This window comes from Pyricularia oryzae, chromosome 6 (assembly GCF_000002495.2).
Source record: "Pyricularia oryzae 70-15 chromosome 6, whole genome shotgun sequence".
Taxonomy (NCBI): domain Eukaryota; kingdom Fungi; phylum Ascomycota; class Sordariomycetes; order Magnaporthales; family Pyriculariaceae; genus Pyricularia; species Pyricularia oryzae.
This window is the reverse complement of record NC_017853.1, coordinates 3,468,963-3,493,898: the sequence shown is the minus strand read 5'-3', so window position 1 is coordinate 3,493,898 and position 24,936 is coordinate 3,468,963. Positions and strand designations below refer to the sequence as shown.

Below are 24,936 nucleotides of genomic sequence, written 5' to 3'. Positions count from 1 at the left end.
AGGAGCGGTTGTAAACATACTTTACTTCTTTCATCATGTCCATATTTTGTAGTTTTATACCGTCTATAGATTGATGGAAAACGGGGCTGGAAGTTGCCATTATAGATGTAGCTCATTGTATACATATGCCACGCGGATTGGGGGCTCTCGAGTCGACGGGCTGGAGAACCACGCTGAAACTAGATCTTGGCCAGCTGCAGTATGAACAAGCCCTTGACTAGAAGAGACACACTACTAACTAGGTAAAATGTCTAGTGTGGTGAGAAGCACCATTCTCTGAGGTGTTTTCCTTTTGGATTCCTTTCCAGCTCAACAACGACCTTGCCAATGGCCGCCGCCACTTGGTCCGATCGACAATAGCTTGAAGGAAATCTGCATTTTGCCGGGGAATGACGCGAGTTCGAAGAAGCCGAGGTTTCAATTTGCCGCACCAAGCCATGCTTCATGAAAAAGGAATTCTGTATATCATGGACAATTCCCAGCGAGCGTGGCTATTCGAGCTTGGGGAAGGTATCTTTTATGAAACGATTGGAAGGCTCTGGCTATCATTTTTCTTGAGCCTCCCGGCAGGCCGCCCATGACGGCGAGAACCATACTTTTGGGGCTTTGGGGATTGATCGCTCAAGCTCGCTATGCCCAATCTAGCATATGTGTATGCCATCAGTTTGTGCCAGTTTGGCTTTTTTGTTTATTGGAGATGGCTTCTATACGTGTAGCCGACGAGACGGGCCAATCCCCGCACGGCAAGAGGTGAGCAGCAGCGCCTATAACCCAGGTAAATCTGGTCACGTACGGTATCATGAACCATGGTTTTGCGGATATGGAACGGGGGACCCCAGGCCCAGATCTGTGGTATCCGGATCGATCAAGGCCAAGATTCATTGGACGAAGCGGAAGCAAGTCCCAAGGGACGGTTCACTCAGGTTGCTGTAGATTCTCATCTCCGCATCAGGAGAGAGAACCCGATGACGGGATACGCTCGTTACCTTGTTCGTCATGGGATGTTGCCTCGCATACAAGGGCCTAGTGGCAAGACGCGCCTCGAGGACCACAGAGGCAAAAGGCGGGGATATGTGTGCTTCAAGCTGCTGGCGCTGGCCACGGCGGAGCTTGACAAAGTTTGGCTTCATCAATGGACGCGCCTCCCTTTGCTATAGCGGAGCCCGGGGCAGATCCGAAGCGAGGAAATTCGCGATCCCCACCAACAATTTGGGCTTGCTGGCCTTTGGAGACATGCTCGGCCGCCTTTTTCTTGATATGGCCTTGCATCAGGCTATATTTAACATCATTTGTGGACTCAACAGTAAATGTCGTTTAACACTCCAGGTGGAGAGCGCGGACGGAGTCTAGGTTTCCGTCGTGCTGGCCAGGTATTCGACACTGGCAGATGGCCTCGCCGTGGACTCGCTGCTTGGAAGATTTCGAAGAAAAAAAAACAAAAAAAAAAACGTATATTTACTTGAGCTTTTTGAGCCCGAGGTTCTGTTTGATCCTTTATGGGCCACAAACGTCATGTCAAGCAACTGCAATCCGGGGACAATGATGTCTACTCGATCGATGCTACTTCGTATTGTAGTAGAATCCAGGGTCTTGTTATACGGGGCAAAAAAATTGTCGCTGAAATAGCGACCGACGCCAGCGAAACAACCCGCTGCTTGTTCAGTGGAACCCAGGCGAGTCCTTGTGTGAAATTGGGGGTTGTGTCATGATACAGTGTGGGGGTTCAATTCCGCATTAGGAATTAGCTCGGTTCTGACAAGGGAAAGCTTCTTGTTTTCTCCCCCGGATCAGTCTGGATGAGCTTTTCCCGTCACGAACCGCCGGAACACGGCTCTTTCTTGTGATGTTCGTGTTTCCTCTTCTCTCTCTAATTTGCCCTTTTGTTCTCGCCGCAAGGGGCAAAGGATGTTTGGATCATGCCATCGGCAGGCTGGGAATGACGTCCGTCGGTCCTTGGCCTTGTCGTTTGCCTGCATACATGCGTGCTGAACACGCTTTTCGCTTTCTTGCGCGGCGTTAGATATCCAGCTATGGTCAAGCTCCATGCGAGACTCGGCGATTGCGAGTTTTGACGCTGCAGTATGTAGGTTTGCTCCCGCCAAGACGGGTAACCGACTGGACGGCACGGGTTGTCGCAGCACCTATTTTTGGGCCCCGGCACCTGAAGCCGCGGGGAACACGGGAACTCTGTGCAGTTTGTTTGATTTTTTTGCTTACATGGAAAAAAAAAATCATGACGGTTTTTGTCGCACAACAACTAGAAAAATTGGTGACACAACAGAAACGGTGTGCATGTGCATACCCGCTGTCATTGTCGTCCACTCTGGGTTTGCTGATCTTCAATCTCCGGGTTTCTCCTCCACTGTAGCCCATGCTGTTCGACGACTCAACGGTCACGTCTTTTTTCCTCCACCGAGTTCACTCGCTGCAAACAAGACACGCAGTTCGGCACACCTTCCTGAGAGCAAAAAAGTCTGCAACTCTTGTCCGGGAGTCAAAAAAGGGAAATAAGTGTCGATGATCTCGTCCCGCCAAGGCCAAAGCCGAACTAGCGCGAACCCGTACGGCGACGGAAACGAAATTTCCCCCGACAACCCCTGCGGAGCAAGATGGTTTACTAATTACAGTACAGTCCTCGCCTACCTTTTGGCTGCCGACCGTCTGGCGAGTCAAGCCCGTCAATCGCTGTGGGGTTTGATCGTGTGATGGGTGCTCTTACATTGGCATACCGGGGGGACTTTGATGTTGCTTATGAGGATCGTTTGGGAGGGTTTTGGTGTAGTGTACACGTATGTAATGTATAAAAAGGTCTGCCGGTCGGTCGACGGTGATGGGAATTGTTACCGGCCTCTCTCCTCACCCAGCCCCCCCGTGACAGTCATTCGCTTGACCCCCGGTCCATTCTCTTGCCATTGCCAATATCACTCTCTAGGGCAAAATCATGTTCAATGTCCCCAAGGCCGTCGCGGCCTCGCTACTGCTTCTCCACGGGGCTCGCGCAGACATCTGCAGCACCCTTCCGATCTCAGCCCCCGATATCGAGATCGTCAAGCCTTTCACTGCGAAATGGTCGGGGGAGCAGCTCGAATACTGGGTAAGATATACATGTCACAGCTGTTGCATATTATGTCACCAAGGTAGCTGCAGGGGCTAACATTTGCATCATGAAACTAAAAGAGCACCGGGTGCGGAAAACTCCACCCTTCTTGCATTCTGTACCCCAAGAACGCGCAGGAGGTCGCCGCCATCGTCGAGGCTCTCGGCGAGACCAATGAGACGTTTGCCATCAAGTCTGGCGGCCACAACCCGAACCTCTACTTTGCGAGCATAGACGGTGGCCCGCTCATCTCGACCGGCAGCCTGAACCAGGTCGAGCTTGATACCGCCACCGAGACGGCCAAGCTGGGTCCGGGTAACCGCTGGGATGAGGTGGCCAACAAACTTGATGGCTCTGGCTACTCCATTGTGGGTGGCCGTTTGGGCAACGTCGGAGTCGGAGGCTACATGCTGGGAGGTGAGTTTATTTGGGGCGAATTCATACAGCCCCTGATGGGCGATGTCTTGCTTATACTGATAGAAATCAAATCCAGGCGGCCTCAGCTTCATGTCGACCGAATACGGCTGGGCAGCAAACTCGGTCGAGTCCTTTGAGCTGGTGCTGGCCAACGCCACCATCATCAACGTGACGCGCGACAGCCACCCGTCCCTCTTCAAGTCCCTCAAGGGCGGCGGCAACGCGTACGGCATCGTCACCAGCTTCACCGTCAAGGCCTACAAGCAGGGGACCGTGTGGGGCGGCAACTACTTCTTCAACGCGACGCCCGCCACCGACGCGGCGCTGCTCGAGGCCGTCGCCGACTTTGCCATGCACTATCCGGACCCCAAGGCCGGCATCATCCTGACGGCCGAGCGCACGGGGCTGGGCGCCGTCGACTTTTGGACCATGTTTCTGTACTACAACGGCGAGCAGCCCCCCGCCGGCGTGTTCGACCGCTTCAAGGCCATCAAGCCCTGGTCCGACACCACCAAGACGCGCACCTACGCGGAGCTGGTCGGCTTCAACAACTGGGCCGTGCTCAAGGGCAGCGTCTACACCATCGGCACCGAGACCATCCCCATGCCGTCCCTGGGCGCGGCCAACTCGTCCACCGTCGCCGCCTCCACCCTGCAGGACGTGCACAGGAACTGGCGCGACGTCGGCACGCCCGCCCTGCTCAAGGTCGGCGGCCTCATCGCCAGCACGGCGTACCAGCCCGTCCCGCGGTCCATGGCGGCCGTGGCGAGGGCCAAGAGCGGCGACCTGCTGGACCTCGACGACGACGCCGACCTCATCGTCATGGAGTACAACTACAGCTGGCTGCTCGAGGGCGCCGAGCGCCGGGTCGTGGACCAGGCGCTGCAGGACACGTACAACGGCGTCAGGGAGCGCGTGGTCGCGGGCCAGGCCGCCGGGGAGCTGCCGGCCGATGCGTACCTGCCCCTGTTTGCCAACGATGCCTACTTTCGCCAGGACTACTTTGGCAGGCTCAGGCCGGAGAGCAGGGAGATGGCGGCGGCGGCGAGGCAGGCTGTCGATCCCGAGGGCTTCTTTGCGAGCAGGACGGGCGGTCTCAAGATGTAAATTCGGCTGACTGCAGTGTGATTGGTTTTTGTAGGCGGAACTGGGAGAGCAGGCTGTGGTGGCATTTCGGCTGCCTCTCTTTGGACTATTGAGATGTACTATAATATAATTTTTAATGATGTTGTCGAGAAAAAGAATAAAACTCCTGTGGTCTCCAAGGTAGTAAGGGACTGTCTGCAACGATTTGTCAAGGAGAACTAGTCTACCAAGGGCGAGTTTCAGCCTTTCAGGAAGGAAGCTGCATTTCGCGGAAACAAGATCTCCCCGAGCTTCCTTTGGCTCCCGTGTGACCTACCATAAATGTCTCATCTTATAAGGAGTCCCATGACCTGATCTGTCGAGTAGTACAGTGCACAGGCTTGGGCTGGCAATAAGAAAAAAGCCCATCACACGCTGGTACAAGATGGTCGTCGTTGGGGTGACATTTATGTCTACAGCGGTATAAGTGCTATGAAAACTGGTTGCAATGATTTAAAGTGTGTGGAGCACTTACAAATCACCAGCAGGCTTACTCCGTGCTTATAAAGCGTGCCAAACGTGCAATATGGCCAGGCCTCCTGGATAAAATCAAGAATTCATCTCTTCGTATCCGCGTATCTCCTATTGACTTGTAATGAACCTTTTTGGCTTTTAGCAATCCCAAAATGGTCGTATTCTTCATTCCCATCCGAGTCCAAGTCATCAGCTTCTTCAGCAAAGCTTGGCGCTGACAGGTCTAGCTGATTTCAGACGTAACATGTCTTTTTTTCGGTCAGGCTCGGAGCATTCGGTGAAAATATGGTGAGTAGCTCCAGCTCATGTCGGCTCACCGCCCTCAGACCCGGGCTGAAGCCAGTGGGTGCGACCATTTGGTAAGATCACGATGGTCGCTATTCTCAACTTAGTACGTTACCAGTCATACTTTATCACATTCCCCTCGAAAACTGGCGGTGAAATTCATTACGTGGCTCGGGTGGAAAGCCTACCAATAGTCAAGCGGCACGTAATAATAAGATGAGACAGTAACAGTAGTTCAAAGTAATAGCTGAACTTGCCATCCTGAAATGTAGATTACGGCTACTGTGCCTCACCGTGCAGGGTTGAAACGCCTAAACGCGTCAACTTTTACCCCGACTCTGGTCAGATGTCATCCCATTTCAAGAAAGACCCTGGTGCCGCACCCGGCGGGTTCAGCCGTCCTCCCGAATCAGGCATGACAGGTGCAGCCTTTACGGTTTTTACACCGAATGTGCATGCTGGTCCGACTGGTCAGCAACCATTAGGATTTTCAACATGTCAATGCATTATTTTCACATATACTGCAGCCAGGCTAGTGGTCAAGCTGCCATTATGACCTGCAACTGTTGATAATGCTATAGCAGAACCTTGCACAAATTTTACAGCTTGTAGTATTGTCAGTCAGATGAATTTGCTAAAGATAAAGGGCATATGACTTGGGGAAAGTGCCATTATAACTTATTTATGTTTAGCCCTGCTTCTGTTCGCCAGTCAGTCGAAGCATTCTGTTGACTAACGTTGCGTACCCCCTGTTCGGCACCCCCCCTGTTCGGCACCCAAAAATAACAACACTTTTATTTTTATCCTCCAACTTCTATTATAAATATCTCGATGAATCTGTCACTTTTGGATTTACTTTTTTCTGATTTTAATTCTCCATTTTCCAATGAAGCAATATACTGAAAAACAGCTTATATCTGCAATTAACGACGTCAATAATGGCAATCCAATTGCAAAAACCTCCCGAAAATGGGGAATACCTAGGTCTACACTTCAAAGTCGACTTAAAGGTTCTCAACCTTATAAAAAAGCACAAAGCCCTTTTCAAAGGCTTTCCACGGAACAGGAAAAGCATTTGGCTGATTGGGTACTTACCCAAACAGCTTTAGGGCTTCCGCCAACGCATCAAGAATTACGCTTTTTTGCCGAACGAATTCTTCAAGCCGCCGGAGAGACAAAAGGCCTTGGAAAACGTTGGATAACTCGTTTTTTGGCTCGTTATCCAATCCTTAAAACCCAAAGGCCCCGTCGAATAGATAACGCCCGGGTTAATGGCGCTACTACGGAGGTAATTAAATCTTGGTGGCTTTATATTACGAACCCGGTTATTAACGCTATTAAACCGGAAAACCGTTGGAATATGGACGAAACCGGTATAATGGAAGGCAAAGGATCTAATGGCCTAGTATTAGGGCTTAACGGGATCCGGCCGTTGCAACGAAAAGAGCCCGGAACGCGTGGTTGGACGACTATAATCGAATGTATATCGGCTACGGGCGTTGCCCTCCCTCCCCTCGTTATATTTAAGGGAAAAAACGTACAACAACAATGGTTTCCCACGGATTTAAGCCCTTTCGATAATTGGCAATTTCATGCAACCGAAAACGGGTGGACAAATAACCAAACGGCTATCGAATGGTTAAAAAAGGTGTTTATTCCGTATACCCAACCTTTAACCCCTGAAAAGCGGTTATTAGTTTTGGATGGCCATGGATCACATATAACGGACGAATTTATGCTTCTTTGCTTGCAAAATAATATTCAACTCCTATATTTACCCCCTCATTCGTCACACGTTCTTCAACCATTGGATCTATCGGTTTTTGGGCCGTTAAAAGAAGCTTATCGACGTCAACTTGGATTTGTTAGCCAATTTTGCTGTTTAACAGTTATTGGAAAACGAAATTTCCTACTTTGTTATCGAAAAGCCAGATTAAAAGCATTTATAGCAAAAACCATTCAATCTGGTTGGCGTACAACGGGGTTATGGCCGGTAAACTTGGTTAAACCACTTTTAAGCCCTTTTTTGTTAGAAAATAGCAACGCCAACGTTATAAAAGATAAAAACAACGGTTTGCAAAGGGATAAAACACCGGAAAGCCCAGCCCAAAAAATTAACGACCCGTCTTTACTTATTTGGAAAACCCCTAAAACGACCCGAGATATCCGACTTCAACTGCAAAAACTTTCCCAATCCAACAAAACCAACGCTACTTCACGTCTTTTATTTGCAAAAGTCCAAAAAAGCTTCGAAGCCAAAGATACCCTTTTGGCTAGCGCCCAGCAAAAAATCAGCTTATTGGAAGCACAACTGGAGGCAATACGGCCGGTTAAAAGGAGGAGGGTGGTTCCGGATCCAAACGAGCTTTTGGTTAACAAACAGAACATTATTGGATTGCAGGAAAATGATATAGAAAATTTGGAACCTTTAGCTGATGAAGAAGAGGTTAATGAACCGGAGAAGCGTGAAAACGATTGTATTTTTGTCCGTTGATAATTTTATATTTAAATCAGTTTATAAAAGTAGGCATTTCGTTGTTAGATTTTCAGGGTGCCGAACAGGGGGGGTGCCGAACAGGGGGTACGCAACGTTATGTGTACATGCTATCAGTTTCACTACAAGCAAAGCTATATCTCCGCAAAGTATATGGCGGTATTTTATGTAAAAGTTACAGTCTCTGAATTTGAATTTCATATTCGGCCGTCTTTTCTCATATTTACTCAAGTAGACGTGTCCACGACTATTCTGGATATTGCATACGATCGGAACCGCAGAAGAGGTAACGTTGGGCTCCACATCTCCGACCCCCCTAAAGTCCGGCCCCCTTGAAAAATGTAACGACGAAATACCCCTTTTATAAACCGATTTAAATGTAAACCTATCAACGCACAATAATACAATCATTGTCAGGCTCTCCCGGTTCGCTAACCTCTTCTCCATCGTTCAAAGCTTCTAAACAGTCCCTATTATTTTCCTGTGCTTCATAAACGTTTTTTTTGCTGACCAAAAGCTCGTTGGGATCCGGAATCACCCTTTTCCTTTTGACCGGCCGTACCGCCTCCAATTTTGCTTTTAACAAACTGATTTTTTGCTGAGCTTCAGCCAATAAGATATCCTTGGTTTCGAAGCTTTTTTGGACTTTTGCAAACAAAAGCCGTGAAGTGGCGTTACTTTTTTCGGACCGGGAAATTTCCTGTAGTTGAAGTCGAATATCTCGGGTCGTTTTAGGGGTTTTCCAAATAAGTAAAGACTGGTCGTTAATTTTTTGGGTTGGGCTTTCCGGTGTTTTATCCCTTTGGAAGCCGTTATTTTTACCTTTTTCGACGTTGGCGTTGCTATTTTCTAACAAAAAAGGGTTTAAAAGTGGTTTTGCCAAGTTCACCGGCCATAACCCCGTCGTACGCCAACCAGATTGAATGGTTTTTGCTATAAATGCTTTTGATCTGGCTTTTCGATAGCAAAGTAGAAAGTTTCGTTTCCCAACAACCGTTGAACAGCAAAACTGGTTTACAAATCCCAGGTGACGTCGATAAGCTTCCTTTAACGGCCCAAAAACCGATAAATCCAACGGTTGAAGAACGTGTGACGAATGAGGGGGTAAATATAGGAGTTGAATATTGTTTTGCAAGCAAAGAAGCATAAATTCGTCCGTTATATGTGATCCATGGCCATCCAGAACTAATAACCGCTTTTCAGGGGTTAAAGGTTGGGTATACGGAATAAACACCTTTTTTAACCATTCGATACCTGTTTCATTATTTGTCCACCCGTTTTCGGTTGCATGAAATTGCCAGGTATCGAAAGGACTTAAATCAGCTGGAAACCATTGTTGCTGTACGTTTTTCCCCTTAAATATAACGAGGGGAGGTATAACAGCCCCCGTAGCTGATACACATTCGATTATGCTCGTCCAACCCCGCGTTCCAGGCTCTTTTCGCTGTAATGGCCGGATTTTATTACGCCCTAACACCAGGCCATTAGATCCTTTGCCTTCCATTATACCTGTTTCGTCCATATTCCAACGGTTGGCCGGTTTTATAGTATCGACAACGGGATTTTTCAAATAGGACCACCAAGATTTAATTACCTCGGTTGTAGCCCCATTAACCCGGGCATTTTCTATTCGCCGGGGTCTTTGGGTTTTCAAAATTGGATATCGGGCTATAAAACGGCTAACCCAATGTTTCCCAAGGCTTTTTCTTTCTCCGGCGGCCTGAAGAATTCGTTCCGCAAAATAGCGTAGTTCTTGATGCGTTGGCGGAAGGCCTAACGCGGCCTGCGCAAGTACCCAATCTGCCAAATAGGTTTCCTGCTCCTGTGAAAGCCTTTGACAAAATCTTTTCGCTTGTTGAATTGACTGGGCCCCCTTTAAACGATCGTGAAGGGTACTCCGAGGAATACCCCATTTTTGCGAGGTTTTGTGAACTGATTTGCCATTTCTTATGTCAGAAATGGCAGCAAGAAGCTGATTTTCAGTGTACTGTTTCATTGGAAGGTTTGGAGCAAGAATCTTCAAAAATCAAGTTCTAAAGTGAAAAATTCGTCTAGATATTTATAAAATAAAACAAAGGGTTGACGTGGCTGAGTAGATATTTTTAGGGGCCGGACTTTAGGGGGGTCGGAGATGTGGAGCCCAACGTTACCGAATATCTATTTTGGTGCGAAAAATGCAGTCGCGGCAGTAATGATCCCAACGCTTACTTTTGGCACAAATGCCAATCAACTACATATTGAAATTCTATCAAGGCACTCAATAGAATGAGATTCAAATACTTTTCGAAACCACATAACTTTGTTTCTAATGGTTAGTCTTGAGCGAGTTGCAAGAATCAAGTGGAAATTTTGATTAAAAGGAGCGACAGGTATAGCCACCAATAGTGTTCTGGAAGTTGAGCACCCGTAAAGGCCGCATTGGAATATTTGCAATAGGGTTTCTTCAAGTTCTCTATATGTATTGCCAAGCCATTAAGTGATTAACAGACACATCTTACACAAGTCTTCAGATTGCATTGCAAATAACCGAAATGAATGTTCATTGCTCGGACAGGGAAATCTGTAACAAACTAACAACACTTGCAAAACCAAAGTGGCCTCTCCCGCAAGTTTGGAATCTAAATCTAACATACAGGTCTTGACGCTTGAGTATAGAATGCACAGCCGGGAGGTTTCCGGTTCTGTTAACTGGTTCAAGTATCCACGCAGAATTATCATCCCTCAAAACTTACTGGCTATAAACGGCTTTTGTGGATTCTCCCTGGGAAAGGACTGTAATAGAAAGCTGTTTTTGTTCGAGCGTCATCGCCGTAAATCGGCTGTTTAAATGGCAAAAGCCAGAAATGACCTTGTTCTACTTTAGCGAGGCTATATGAGCAGAGATGATTCTACTCTGGTCAAGAAATTTTGGTGTCACGACGAACGCCGCTCACTAAGAGACGACACAGTAACACATGGTAATTCTGTTTGGTGACCCAAGACTCAGCTGAAGAAACGAAAAAAGGTGCAAAGTGCCAACCACGCATGACCAGTTCATGCGCTGCAAAGCAAGAAAAAGGACGCGCCTTGAATTTCATAATTGTTGTGTCACAAAAACGTCGTGTCAGCCATCTTGGAGTAGGATGGCATAAGCGGGCCGATGTGGCGCGCACAGTACAAGTTGTATCCAAGCCGGGAAAGGCGGCCACCAATGTTGCCAAGATCAGAGACATTTTGCATTACGCGTGTTGGTGAAAGGGGAGAGAATGCGTAAACATGTAAGCGGATGAATTGAGCCGTGTCTAACGCGAAGAAGAATTCCTCAGCTCGAACGGAAAAAGTAGATGACGGTAAGACGGTATGTTATCCCGGAAAGCATGACAGAACAATTCCAACATTTCGAATCCAACAGCGTGTGAGGAGAAGGATTGATTGGGTAGGACCCCCCCGACCGGGGGATCGCAGATGGCAAGATGCCGTCAGAAGCTTCTACCAGAAAATTCCACACGTGTGTCTTGCAGCGGCTGTGGTTGTTTTTGTACCCGGTTTCCCCAGATCAATACGAGCAAAAAAGATTACCAGACACGGCCAAGAAGCGTTGCAAAATAGGCGCCAAAAAAACACCCCCCCCCTGCAACATTGTCGAGGAGCTTTGCCTAAATGATGTCAGCCACGAAAACCCGTTGCGTCCCGGGGCCGGCTAAAATTTAAGACAAGGAAACCCAAGAAGACAAACACCGACTACCACCGACAGAATGCGCGCCAGGGAGGCCAAACACGGGAATACGAAAAGGCGTAGGCCCTCCCTCCAAAGGAATGCCAAGAACGGGCTAAGCCAGGGCGGGCGTCATTTTGGTATTGCAGCTCGGTGCTCGGGTCCTGTCGATCTTTGGGCGGCGTTGGACCAATTTATTTTATTTTGGGTTCTTCTATTTCCAGAAACAGCCACAAATTCTGACAAGAAAGGAGAGGGGGGGGGGAAACTTCATTTCTTCGGTCTGGCTTGGCGAGAAGTTGGGTCATCTTTTGATACGACTCACCTTGCAAGGCCGGACTGGGGGATGTCTGTGATGGGTAAGGATGATCATCTATAAGAAGATGGCCTCCCCGTCCATGTTTGGAATGATTTGAATCACAGCCAGAGCGAGCAGCAGGTCGGGTTCAGACACATTCTTTGGACAAGTTGAAAGCGCACATCACAGCCCTCGACACGAAAAACCTCACAAGTTTAGCTTTCCACTCCCACGGCAGCCGCTGCTGCAACCCCGTCATGGGCATCTGCGTCAGCCCGCCCAACATGTTTTGCATCATGAGCGGCGGCATCGTGGCCGACGACGAGTCGGCCGATGCCGCCACGCCTCCCCCGATCCAGCTCGACCAAGACATCGAGCAGCAGGGCAGCAGCAGCAGCAGCAACGGCACGTCCTGCGGGCCCAACGTCTGCCGCGGCGACGAGACGTGCTGCAACCCCGGCTGCGGCTACTGCACCAAGCCCGGCCAGGGCTGCACCAAGGAGTTTTGCGCCCCCGGCTCGGGTCCCCAGTGCGGCAAGAAGGCGTTTTGCCCGTTCGGCTGGGAGTGCTGCAACGAAAGCTGCGGGACCTGCGTCCGTCCCGGTGGTGTCTGCACGATGCAGTTTTGCATCGAGTGAAAAGTGGGCGTGACGGCGTGACGTGCGGGGAGGAAGTTTCATTTAGGGAGGAGGGTTGGTTTGCTATAGATAGAGAAGCGGATGACCATTCGTTTGGTTGGCAGCTTGTTGGCTTTTTGTTGGTGGTAGCATGTTGTTTACGATTGCGATGACTTGTATGCAAAGTCGGCTTTGGTGTTCTTGAGCATCAAGCTCCTACTCGGGCGGATCAGGTACTATATATGGTGTGAGAAGAAAAGAAAAATGCTATACTTTACTTCCTGATCAAACGGGCAACGTGCTAGTTTTCCCGCCCGACCGCATGCGTTTTGTTCCCAAGACAAAGATGAAGCTTACCTGCAAAAATGCAGAAATACGGGGCTCAGGCAGAACCCAAGAAGTATTAATATTCTCAAGGTCCCAGATTGGAAATTATTCGTCTATATTTAAGCTTAGAATAAGCTGGATTCTGAGTGGGGGTTTTATGGCGGCTGGGGCGGTAAATGTTTCCCCACGCATGTGTTTCTGGTAAAGTCTGCCGTAGCATTCATTGCAGGGACCATGCCAACACCCGTCAGTTCCGCCACCAAGAAGTTGAAGAACCAGACTGACGGACAGTGAAGAATAATAACCGCGGCCGCTTTTGTCCTTCAAGGATCAGACCAGACCGGAAGACGCGTTGGCTTATTTGCTTGTTCTTTGTTCGGTTTTCTTGATCTGAAGTCTTGACCATCATTGGGATTTCCCGTTGCTTGTATGCGCAGGTAACCATTTTTTTGCCTAGTCAGCTTGATCAGCTCAATTCCCGTTCCATCCCACTCTCGCCTCACCCCGTGCAGCCGGGCAAGATTTACCGAACGCAGGGCCCCAGGCCGGGCCAAACAAGCCACATTTCCCAACCGCAAAGCTCGGGGACGGTAACAGACAATTTTGGTCAAAGCGGTTTGCGGATGGTTGAGCGGTTTCTTTCAACGTCCCCACCCGAACCCAGGTCTATATTGGCTTGGCGGGGTTAGAACTGCCGCGCCTGTGGCTACCGCCCCATCGCGATACGACGACACTGCAACTTTGACCCTTAGTGTGCAAATGTCATGATGCTTACTAGCATTTGGCTTTTTTTTTTTTTTTTTGTTTGTTTTATTTCCGACGGTCGAGGGTCACAATGGCAAGTCGCGCGCGTGCCGCCAGAGAATAGGGGTCAATCAGGAGCCTTGGCAACAATGCCAGGATAGAATCTTATTCACCTCACGGACGAACCTTAAAAGCGTTCCGTTTCCTCTCCTCGCCCTGATGAGGAAACATTCAGGATTGTCCCTCTTGCGCCCGTTTCCTGCCACATCAACCAGACACCCGACGGATCAGAAGCATGTACTTTTCCAAGCTCCTCCTTCTCGTCGCCGAGATCACGGCAGTGGCCGCCCTTCCCTCGCCATTGGCTCTCGAGCCGAGGCAGGACGTCGTGGTTGTCAAGAATGGCAGCTTTAACGAGGTGATGGGGTTGGGCCGGGATCTTAGGATCAACCTGATTTATCCATCTGGAGTGAGTTTCTCCCCATACTCCAATTACAAAAAAAGGGAAGACGCAAATGTTGATGTTTTCTCGGCACATAATAGGCCAACGGTGCCGTCATGGTCGAGTACCAGCACGGCAAGGACCGGTCCCTGCTCACGAGCCAGAACCGCGCCCCGGCCCCTGCGCCCGCGGGCTTCTTTCCCCTCGAGCCAGTGTCGTACCGCATGACTATGGAAGGGACCAACGGCGGCAGCAACTTTGACTTTTTGAAGATCGACTACATCCTGAACGCAGACAGTACGTATCATTCTCTCTACGTCTCGTATTTTTTATCATTTTCTGTCTCACTTTCCTTGTTCGTTCTGGCGAGAAGAAAAGTCAGATCCTTGATTCAATACATACTGACACCAACTTTGCAGAGGTCGGCAAGCTCAACATCAGAAACGGCATCTTCGCCAAGTTCAACAACGGCCAGGGTGCCTTTTCGGTCGCGACCGACGGCCCCCTCGAGTATGTGAGCAACTCTGAGCGCACGATGCTTTCGATGGACTTGGGCAGGAAGGGCAGCTTTGACGGCGAGTGGGGGTTCTTCATCCCTACGGCGGATGCCATTGCCGGTGGGCTTACCACGGCGTAGGGCCTGGATCAAGGTCACAGACTATGAACGTCTGTTTCACTGTACTGCGGTTGTTAAAGAAGTTTGTATGGGATCTTTGGTGGATCACAATCCAAAACTCCTTGCACTCTTATAAAGCTTCAGTCTTGTAAAGCTTGAATAATGGAGGCGAGCTTGCAGCGATGAATGCCGTATATTTCAAAGACTCTACAAATTAGCAGATGACAAAGTATTATAAGCGACGAAGCTAGGCGCGTTGAATCATTGATTGTGGATGCAGCTTTGATCGATTTATTTTGTAGTTACACAAATCACTTTGGGCAACAAATCATAAGCAGATGTGACAACAGGCACATGTGGGTTTGAACAATGTGTGGGAGACGAAAAACCTCCCGGAGCTTCTGGACGTGTATGGCTGACGAGGGAGGGCATTTATGAGGTCTCTGTCGTGCAGATCATCCAATTCGTGCACGACCGAGCGACCACAGCCCCCCGTTATGTCATGTTGGAGTCGAGTCGTCGGCAAGACCACTCCAGGTCGATCACAGGATATGGCCACTCTTGTCGCGAATCTTCGGAAATTTACTCCACCTGGCCTGAGTACTATATGTTGCACTAAGAACACGGTCAGAAACGAGAGCTCCTGTCAATGACTAATGCCAGTGACTTCGGTAAATATAGCCTGCAACACTATAAATATCCTTGATGATGTGGGGTCTCTCCAAGATCGACAAAGCTGATAAACAAAGACCCACGGTCGTCAATCTAGTGTATCATACATAGAGTCCTCTGCTGGTTCGAATGTCATGAAAGTCAAATTCCTATCGATTACTGGCAGCCCCACCCCCGCCCAACCCAAAAATGCCACTAGGTTTCAAAAGACGTGTCAGGCTCGCAATGGTCTCGTTGAGCTTTGCGGAAGTGTGAACCACCATGACTGCGGCAACGTCGTATTTTGTAGGTTGAATTAAAGTCCCGGGAGGCTATTTAATCAGGCCCTCAACTTTTAAGTTCAAAACAAGTTTTGAAGCTGTCACGCCCGTGTCACAAAGCCACGTATTTGGGGACTTTGGCAATAGTTATTGTCAAAGGTAAAGAAAGGCAAGGAAATCCGATGGCGCTAAGTCGGATTTGAACTACTTAAAGTGCGCTCAAAAAAAAGTAGAAAAGATCCGTCTCGGGCCTTCATTTCGACTGCTCCTATCTTGTTTCCATCCCAATCTACCCCTCACAAACAGCTTCCACAAACAAAATCAAATTGCGAAAGATTCTCCCGCCCGAATCCACCCAGATCAAAATGCTTTCTCTCAAAACCCTCCTGCTTGTTTCTGTCTCTTGCCTGGCGCAATTGGCAGCGGCTCATCCCCTAGACAATGGTGGCCTGGAACCAAGGCAGCAAAAAATTTGCTCACCAAACGGTCACACGGATGGCGATCTGACAAACCCCAACAGTCTATGCACCGTAAGTTAGAGCAACTCATCCCCCGCCCCTCTACCTTGTACAAGACTGCGCAGTTGTAGTTCTACAGAATATGCTCACGTGCTAATTGTGAACCATTATTTGGGGGTGGGGTTATAGTTGTGCAACAGCGGCTGCCAACGTGTTGCCGGACAACCAGCGTGTTGTTCTTAGGTATTGGGCATGGGCTGGCAAAGGCGGGAAGTGGCTGGCACACCTTTAAATGGATATCAATGTTAATATGCCTGCCTTTTTTGGTGGTTGGCCAAATACAACACGCGGCAAGACGCAACTTTTGCTTTGGTCGACCCCCACCTGACGCGGATCTCAGTTATCCTGATTTGTCCTTTTTGCTGAATCGACGCCTTTCCAGCGTGCAAACAACTGCTGCTACCTGGCAAAGACGTATCAGAGCTGCTCTACAAAGAAGCCGGAGACCGCTAGCCGCGCAGAGGCGCGAAACCAAATCTCGACACTCGGCATAATCCTTCCGACGTAGCAAGCGTAAATGCCAAAGGCTAAACCCGTAGCATTATCGGCATTATTCCTAAAGTCCCTTGGCCTCATGTGAGGTTGATCTCTTCGCTATGCCAGATTTTCAGTAGTGCTCAGAATAATAGCCGTTGAGTGAAATCGTGTGCAGTAAACTGTAACCAGTCGAGATGGTAGCACAACTATAGCTATGTGCACCCTTTCGACTTCTAGATACGATGACCTAGTAGTCCCAATAATGCCGTAGGGTGGAGGTCAATGTCTGGTCGGAGTTTCTAGGGTTTTCAGCCAATGCTTTGACACATAGAACTTTTACAGTTATATAAGCAGTCTTGAAGGTGGTGCTGTCGCCTCCCAGCTCCGCTGCAGGCGCGACATATGCAACGGTTAGATTTATTGCTCATATCAAGGCACTGTGTGGTGTGTTAATGTCAGGCTGCAAATCGCTTTCCTTGCAATCTACCGAATTAGCTTGTTGCAAGTTACGTGGTACAAATGTTCTTCCCACGCTACTCGGCCGCCTCCGTCTCCTTTTAGATCCGCAGATCTAATGGCAGAAGGCTGAGAGTATATGTGAAAAGGTCGCAGGGAAGAAAGGTTTGCATTGTCGAGGTCGATGCTCTAAAAATAACTCGAGCTCGAGAAAAAACCCATCAAGCGCCATTTACTGTTTTTTGCCAATTTATATTATTATTATGTGTTTGGACGCGCGTTTATTCCTGCACTAGTAGATTATCACACAGCTAGGTACAGGGAGATTTATTGCAAGGGTTTATTTAGTTACCTCGCAGAAGATAGCTGTTTCGATCTTCAAGGTGGAGATGTTCGGATGGTTTTTAAGACTAGGACTGCGTGCTTTCGGTCATGTCCGATCCGGGCTTGAAGACCCTTGCCGGAGACCATTCAACACCGAGTGCCACGAATATACTGTACAGACTGCTCTGTCTCACCCCACGGTGGGCAAAGAGACATTTCAATTCCGATTCCGATGATTCCCTCTGTCAACTTTGAGAAACAACGAGATGAAGAGTTCTTTTTTTTTTTTAAAAAAAAAAGAAAGAAATCAAAATGGTAAAATCAGTCCTCTAAAGTCGACAGCCCGCATTAATTCATTTCCTTTAGACTACTGGACGCGTATTGTCTACTTGAGCCCGATCAAATATTTCTATCTTGTCCTGGTTGGTGATTTGCCTGCATTCTTTCAATTTAACAGAGTTCCCTAAAACTATTGTCTGGGTCACTAAGCCGGAATTGCTTTTTTTTTCTCTTTTTTTTTTCTTTTTTTTCTTGCTGACAACAGGCAAGAATTCTATACTGGCCTCACCCGACACCAGTCACACAGCCCGTCGCATTGCTTCCAATATTGGTTCTCATTTTAATACTCCATTCCCAGCCCTATCCAACGGGGTTGGATAGCCAAACATCGAACCCCGTGACCAGCAGCTTCCGCTGCGCCACTACGGCCGTGAGAATACTATCATGTCGGACCATGGATTCATGGGTCATGTAGGGGTGCACACGACTTCTTTATCGTCCCGCTCAGCCACCCGCCCCGCCTGTTCTCCGAGTCAGAAACCATCTTGTTCATGATTCTCAGTCCCACAATGGCCATTTGTATTGCATGAAGTCCACATGTTTAAGCCAAGGTACAGGCCTTTAGCTAATCCTTGGGGTTGATACAATATGGTCAATAGTCAACGCGCCAGTGAACAGGTAACACCCCCGGACGCTGAACATAAATAGCCTTTGGAAATTAGAGGATTGCAGCTTATACCAGGTTAAAGCCTAATCCAAAGATAGAATGCACAAGATTGACTGTAGCTTTATTCATGGTCAAGCTTTTGCAGGTTTAGAAAGTCTACAAATATCGGCATGTATTCTACTGATTGTGATGATACCTTGTCTCTCCCTCAGCATTCTTCTTTCAGAGGCTTTTCACTCTTTCTTTTGTTTCCTTCTATACTTCGCTCGTTATTTTCTTGCAATCGCTTTCTTTACACTCGCTTTACAAAACCTTCACACTCCTTATTTATATTTATAAAAAAAAAAACAATCCAATAAAATGCGGTCCCAAGCCCTCCTCGCCGTGCTGTATGCCTCCGGCGCTATTGCCGGCGGAGGGACCTATATTCCGAAAGATCCTGCACTCGCTCATCGTGCACCAGAGAAGTTTCCCTGGTCCGGGTTACTCAACAACCCTTTTATGACCAAACCAGTTATTTGGTATCAAATTGGTCAGATCAAAATCTGGACCGACACCCGGGACGTTACTTACGTCAGGGACGGTACGAAATTCGACACGTACGACCAGTGTTTGAGCCATTGTCTCAAGTACAGTGTTGTATTTAACTCTCCCATTGATAAGCCTACCAAGCAGAACTGCAACTACTATTGCACTGAGTATTGGGACCAGGTTAAAAGCACTTAGTTCAACAAGTCCAAAGCCCGATCGTCAGGCAGCCAAGGCCAGACCTCGGAATATCGCGGCCGCAGAATGCACCATTAATATAGCGTTTGGGGTACTTTCAAGCCTAGCGACTTTGGGACGAAGCCGGTCATGTGGTGGCGGAGGGGGGTTCAGCAAAGGTAGCTGAAGGAACTTGGCGAGAGCGACAATGCCCACAAAACTTGCCGGTACCTCAGGCGGAGAGATGATGGTCCACTGTGGTAGTTGCAGAGAGTCTGCTCGAGGAGGCCAAGATTGGAAATGTGTGGTGATTAGGTGGCAGTGAGTCCTTGCTGCATTGATAAGTTACGAGATGACAGCTTCTAGCCAACCCATGAAATATACCATCTTCTGTACCAAATGCTTGTTTTTATTTTATTTCATTGGGTGTTACAAAAGTGCAAAGGTGGTGCGCAAGGTGGGATAGAAATGGGAGCCTAGGGGAACGTATCATCATCCGGCCGTGCCTTTGCGTCGTGTTTCTGTACCAATATTCAATTGGACTGTAAGTCGATCCAAGATGTTTGATTTGACGGTTTGACGGGCTGTATGAGCACCAACCTGCTCGCAGCTGTTGCCGATGTACAACTCACAACCTTGCCTAGAGTATAACGAGCTTGCACGGGGGCCTGCTAACTGTGAACGGCTTGTCAATTTATCAGCCTGTACATGGGAAGGACTATAAGTATTGTGAGCCGCCACGCAGGGGCTCAATCTAGCAAGCTGAGATGTTTGACGCCGAATCATTTCTTCTTTTTTTTTTCTTTTTTTTTTTTCAAATGATTGGAGGTTTACTCCTAGTTGGTGAGCTGTTGTTGAGGATTGAAGTTCCAGCGCAGAGTTTCTTTTTTCAAAAGAACAACAAATGCAAGACTTTCTCTGGCCGACGGTGGAATTTTCTGTATCCATAACCACCAGAGATTCCAAAGCCACGAGTGACACTCGAGTAACAATCCAGCCTCCAAACACAAACCTCAGGAACCCACTCTGACCTCGAACCTTGAAAGAAACCGATCTGCCTTTTCCCACTCCTGCTCGATAACCGCCCTCTTCTCCTCACCCCTCACCACAAACTCAAACGAACACTCCTTGGGCGCGATCAGAAGCGCATCCTTGAACCCGGTCCTGATGTCCAAGTCCACCTGGCCCAGGGCCACAACGTCAAACGCCACAGCGCCTTGGCCGTGAGCGTGAGGAGGGTGTTCTCTGCGAACCGCCGGCCCGGACAGGCGCGGCGGCCGGCGCCAAACGCCCACGTGTCCCTCCTGAACCCCTGCTGCGGCTTGGCGTCGTCTTGCCCGCTCTCGACGTGGTCGTGCCTGGTGCCGAACCGGTTGCGGAGATATCGCTCCGGGACGAAGGAGTCCGGGTCCTCGTACTCGGCTGGGTCGTGGTACAGCGCCCACACGTTCATCATGACGGTGGTGCCCTTGGGGATCGAGTAGCCTTGGTAGGTGTCGTCTTTGGTGGTGGCGTGCGGGATCGACGTGGGGAACTGGGGCCGGAATCGCATGGTCTGGGAGTTGGGTTGTTTTTGTGCGTTAGTGACTGTCTGACTTTTGCCAAAAGGGTTGCAAGTTGCAACGATGAAGGGGGGGGGGATGAGGAGCTGTGCAGTGCACGCACGTCCACCTCCCCCAAAAGTCGGCGAAGCGCTCGTTGCCGTCGAAGAAGCGGTGGCTCCAGCTGCCGAGGCCGCCGTCCCTGCCGCGCTCGCCGTAGACGGAGGCCAGGATGACGGCGGCCGAGAAGCGCAGCATGTAGTCGTGGCAGTCGCGGCCGTGGTGGAGCAGGTCCCAGACCATCTGCGTGCCCTCGGCCTGCTGGACCGGGGCGAGCTGCGCGTTGCGGTCGCGCAGGAACTCGTCGATCGTGCGCCGCTGCCTCCTCCACTTGGGCCCGTAGGGCGTAAAAGGCCGCGTGCTGGTCGTGCGGCGGCGGCAGCGCGTAGTCCAGCGCCGGCACGTACGGCCGGTCCGAGTAGATGGCGCCCCGGAGGTCGAGCAGGTCGCGCACCTGCTCCCACTTGTGCAGCACCAGCAGCTTGGCGGACGGGCCGAGGTGGAAGCCCAGGAGGCCCGAGGAGGAGGCCGCGTGCGTGGTTGACCATTCTTGGTAGGAGAGGAAGGCTTTGGATGTTGGCATCTGGTGGAGGTTGCCGAGGAATGGGAGCGTGGGGGGACCGGGGGGGAAGCGGGATTTTGAACGGATTCTCGGCACAAGGAGCACCGCTGCGACGAGCAGCAGTAATATCGCCGCCATTGGAACTGTGAACAAGGTCATTCTGGCGATGGGAAGCAGTTTGTGGTACGTCTGTATGATTTTGTTCGACTACTGTTTTTTACATGTTGCAGAATTCATGTTGAAATGTGAATGTGCTGGTGTAAAAATGAAAAATCAGAAATCATGTCGGAATATTGCTGGAGAAACTCACCCCAGGATTGATAACCAGTCGTAGTGTTTATGCCTCTTGATAGCTGGCCGGCCATTTCACTCCAATTAGCTCCTGCAGTGTAACGTCTTGTCCCCTACTTGGGCGTTCCATCCTGCAGTCACCGAGGAATGATGGCTCGTGCATGTGCATACAATATATTGTGCTTACTAACTATGCAAGTGATATCGGCAACTTGGCAAGATATCAGTTGGCGTTTCAAAGGAAACTTTGCTTCGTCAGAGGGAGCGATTGGTGAGGAGAAAAAGGGGGACTGTGGCATCAAAGGTTTGACAGGTTGAGAACTGTTGAACGCCTGGCGAGCTGCATTAGCGAATCGTCATTCACGTCATCAAGATAACCGTTTGGGCAGACTAAGGTAAAGTATCTAGCAGACAGCTCTGGATGGGTACCTAGGTAGTCGGCAGTCATCCTCCTCCACTTTCTTTGCGGGATAGGTACCTGTTTGGCCGTAACTTGGTTCTAAATTATTGGCCATCTTGGAAATCTGCAGTCAAGCACAAAGGTACATACCTGACAACTTTCGGTGTTATTCCGTCTCACGCACAGATATGCTTCTGTCATCCGTAACTCGTATATTTCATTGGTGAGATGTTTGCATGAACAAAACCCCCCCTCACACATACGATGATTATCGCTTACCAGACCCCATTCACAGGCTTGGCTATTGCTATGGGTCTAAAAGTTTGCATTCCATAGGCGGAAGATCTGCTCCCGCAACAGCTAAAACTATGACTAATGATGGATGGGTAGAAGATTGAAGGCTAAACAAAGAAGAGTACTTGCCAAAACTGACTTGACAAACATTCAGAAAACCCAACGTTGAAAAATATCATGATAGTGCTTTTGCTATGCGGCCCTTTTGATTTATCTTTTTTTTCTTTCCTTTTCCAAGATGTTTGTAACTGATTTATATCATGCAAGCCAATCCTCAGTCGCCTACATTAAGTTGAATTTTAGCAGAGGTCCCTAGTTAGCCGGGCGATTTCAGCCCTTGCCAGTTCCGTGTACACCAATCACAGTGTATTTTATGAACTGAAGACCACACGCGAGTCTTTTCCTTTCTTTTTTGCTCTTTTGTGCATTGAGACACCAATAAGTCTGGCCAAACGTCTAGACTCAAAGGCCACATAGAATGTTTTCTAACCATGTGGGCACGTGAAAGACTCGCCGCCAGGGACCTGGGAAGGTATATAGTTGGTGCATTGTACTGATACTTATAGTCCTTGTACGAGACATGAAACTTTCTTGATTTGAAAAGTCGTGGCTCCACACGGTTGCAGGTCACAAACATAAACTTATTATTCTTTGCATCTGCCTCCAGTTGGGTCTCAAGGTTCATGTTTCCCGGGCTGTGTTCTGTTTACGCATACATCTACTGCATTGGCTCCTTGTCACCTCATGACATCTGGACAAGCGAGCAGGAGGGAAAAAAAACTTGAGTTTGTCAAGGGACAACCTGTATAGCAGCAACTTGCCAAATCCTGATTCCTGAGAATACGCTGCCATAACAAGGCACCAAAGCCAAACTCAGATGGTTAGTCCCATCATTTCAAGCCCACCGCGAGCTGAAACCAAAGACGATAGAATATATCATACATGTCCTCATCTTCCTGTCACTGCCCCTCCACCCCCTGACGAGGACGCTGGCTTCTTCTCCCCCTGCATCTTTGCATGCTGATGTGCAGAGTGGTCTCGGACGTAAGAGTACTCGCCGGGCCTCAGGGCCCTCTTTTGCGCCCAGTTCTCCAGGCTGTCCCACCTGACGCAGGTCTTGGGGGTCTTGGCCTTGACGTGGTTGCTGGGGATGCCGTCCGGGCCCCAGTGGAAGGGGTAGAGCGAGGTGTCGGGCCTGCACATGAGCGACTGGCGGATCATGTCGATGCAGTGGTCTGTTGTTTGTTTGGTCGAGTCAGCAAGTGTTGTATTTGTTGAGGTTGGAGATAAAAAGACTACCAAAAAAAAAGAGCTTACCCGAATGCCCCTTCCCAAACGCCTCGGGATTCTCCTTGCCGCCGTACTTGGGCCCGTAATAGTCCCAGTGCAGCAGCTTGCGCAGGTTGTTGAGGCAGTGCAGCTCGTGCCAGATGCCCATGGCGGCGGCGTACCCGTCGCCCGTGACGCGGGCGCGGTTGGCCATGGTCTCGTTGATGAGGTCCATCTCGTGGGGGCGGACGCGGACGTTGAGGCTGTAGAGGAGGTCCTCCCAGGCCGTGTCGAGCGCGTCCGACGCGGGCAGGTTGAAGGGGTGAGGTCGGGGATCGACCCACTCGAGCCGCTTTTGATACTCGATGTGCAGGTCGGGGAGCGCTGGTAGGAAAAGGAGTAATAACAATCGTCAGTTGATTGTTCCCCGGGTCGTGAGAGGTGTCAAGGAAAAAAAAAAACAAATGAAGTTGGAACAAACCTGGATACATGCTATCGAGGGACTCCTGCCCTCCGTGGTGTGAGCGGTTACCGCTGCTGCTTTTGGCTGCGAGGTTGACGGTTGAGATGACGGCAATATAACAGAGCAACAGACAGGAAACAAATCCGGTCATGTTTTCCCTCAGCCTGCTCCGCACAGACGTAGGTCGAGGCATGGCGAAGCCAAAGTTGCTGTTGCTGCTGCTCTCGCCGTCATCAGAAGCGTCTTGGTTCAGCAGACGCTGGTGCAAGGGCTCCGTTGGGCTGTATTTCTCCATGATGGCATTAAAGCAGAAGCTTCTGAAGAGAAGGCCGAGAAGGCTTAACTTCGCCGAGGGCGGCAGGAGAGGGCTGTACCGAGAGGTATGTATTGTACTGTGCCGGCAGACGGAAAGATGTATGTCATATCAAGTCCACGGGGTGGCGCGGCACGACCCTCCATTCATAATTCTGCCGAGCACGTCAAGAAATGCCCCGTCCAACGTAAGCTGCTTATGTTGATCACTTGTATCACGCAAGCCTTCCCCGCTTTCCCCCCGTGTGCATGGCGCCATTCGTTCACTGATTTAGAAGCGTTGGTTGCATTATCTCCTGTCCCTTTTTGAGGGTTGGAGTGGAGTATACTGTAGAACCAATTTTTGAGGGTGATATGTCAAATTGTCAATATCCAGTTGATTGCTCGTTGGGTTGCGAAAGTGGCTGACTGCATTGCGAAAGGAAATGCTGACTGCATCGATAGGATGCCCAAAGTAACCTGCCCCTCACTTACCGGTTATCCTCAGGCTGTAGTATGTTGTTGAAGACCTGCCTGGAACAAGAGCCGCTGCAGGTGTTGGCGGGGTGGCAATGAATACATCGAGTTGAATGCGACGACATGCAGCGAATCCCCTCATTTGACCCGTGGGAGGACGATTATCATCAGGCTTATTTGCACATCACTTCCTCTTTCCGAAGGTGCAGTGTGCCATCTGTGATACGGCATGTCCACTGTGTAGGATGCCAATGCCTGTATGGCCCACCAAGCATTTGGCCAAGAGATTTGTCCACCAGT

The 24,936-nt window shown here is 49.5% G+C and overlaps 7 protein-coding genes across 7 annotated transcripts; 5 read left to right on the top strand and 2 right to left on the bottom strand.

The window, feature by feature from the left end:
- Nucleotides 1-2,941: 2,941 nt before the first annotated feature.
- MGG_09376 (FAD binding domain-containing protein) lies at nucleotides 2,942-4,750 on the top strand (the record flags this gene model as incomplete). Its single annotated transcript, XM_003720190.1, has 3 exons — nucleotides 2,942-3,094; nucleotides 3,178-3,514; nucleotides 3,591-4,750. 3 exons carry the CDS (start codon nucleotides 2,942-2,944, stop codon nucleotides 4,619-4,621), a joined length of 1,521 nt encoding a protein of 506 aa, XP_003720238.1. The 3' UTR covers nucleotides 4,622-4,750.
- A 7,191-nt stretch (nucleotides 4,751-11,941) lies between these two features.
- On the top strand, nucleotides 11,942-12,522 carry MGG_12015 (uncharacterized protein; the record flags this gene model as incomplete). Its single annotated transcript, XM_003720189.1, has 2 exons — nucleotides 11,942-11,945; nucleotides 12,104-12,522. 2 exons carry the CDS (start codon nucleotides 11,942-11,944, stop codon nucleotides 12,520-12,522), a joined length of 423 nt encoding a protein of 140 aa, XP_003720237.1.
- Nucleotides 12,523-13,867: 1,345 nt separating this feature from the next.
- On the top strand, nucleotides 13,868-14,651 carry MGG_09377 (uncharacterized protein; the record flags this gene model as incomplete). Its single annotated transcript, XM_003720188.1, has 3 exons — nucleotides 13,868-14,041; nucleotides 14,116-14,311; nucleotides 14,434-14,651. 3 exons carry the CDS (start codon nucleotides 13,868-13,870, stop codon nucleotides 14,649-14,651), a joined length of 588 nt encoding a protein of 195 aa, XP_003720236.1.
- Nucleotides 14,652-15,927: 1,276 nt separating this feature from the next.
- MGG_09378 (uncharacterized protein) lies at nucleotides 15,928-16,263 on the top strand (the record flags this gene model as incomplete). Its single annotated transcript, XM_003720187.1, has 2 exons — nucleotides 15,928-16,092; nucleotides 16,210-16,263. The coding sequence occupies 2 exons, from the start codon at nucleotides 15,928-15,930 to the stop codon at nucleotides 16,261-16,263; spliced, it is 219 nt and encodes a 72-aa protein (XP_003720235.1).
- A 2,380-nt stretch (nucleotides 16,264-18,643) lies between these two features.
- Nucleotides 18,644-19,087, top strand: MGG_09379 (uncharacterized protein; the record flags this gene model as incomplete). The annotated part of the gene is made up of 2 exons (XM_003720186.1): nucleotides 18,644-18,922; nucleotides 19,010-19,087. 2 exons carry the CDS (start codon nucleotides 18,644-18,646, stop codon nucleotides 19,085-19,087), a joined length of 357 nt encoding a protein of 118 aa, XP_003720234.1.
- A 1,039-nt stretch (nucleotides 19,088-20,126) lies between these two features.
- MGG_09380 (uncharacterized protein) lies at nucleotides 20,127-21,310 on the bottom strand (the record flags this gene model as incomplete). Its single annotated transcript, XM_003720185.1, has 3 exons — nucleotides 20,127-20,583; nucleotides 20,654-20,914; nucleotides 20,997-21,310. The coding sequence occupies 3 exons, from the start codon at nucleotides 21,308-21,310 to the stop codon at nucleotides 20,127-20,129; spliced, it is 1,032 nt and encodes a 343-aa protein (XP_003720233.1).
- Nucleotides 21,311-22,797: 1,487 nt separating this feature from the next.
- On the bottom strand, nucleotides 22,798-24,293 carry MGG_09381 (uncharacterized protein). The gene is made up of 3 exons (XM_003720184.1): nucleotides 23,887-24,293; nucleotides 23,454-23,789; nucleotides 22,798-23,371 (listed from the first exon to the last, which is right to left on the bottom strand). Exons 1-3 carry the CDS (start codon nucleotides 24,161-24,163, stop codon nucleotides 23,085-23,087), a joined length of 900 nt encoding a protein of 299 aa, XP_003720232.1. The 5' UTR covers nucleotides 24,164-24,293; the 3' UTR covers nucleotides 22,798-23,084.
- Nucleotides 24,294-24,936: the final 643 nt, after the last annotated feature.

Coding starts and splice junctions, on each gene's coding strand:
- MGG_09381 (XM_003720184.1), bottom strand. CDS start 24,163: ATGGAGAAATACAGCCCAACGGAGCCCTTGCACCAGCGTCTGCTGAAC. Junction 23,790..23,886: donor CCTCGATAGCATGTATCCAG/GTTTGTTCCAAC, acceptor TTTTCCTACCAG/CGCTCCCCGACCTGCACATC. Junction 23,372..23,453: donor GTTTGGGAAGGGGCATTCGG/GTAAGCTCTTTT, acceptor AACAAACAACAG/ACCACTGCATCGACATGATC.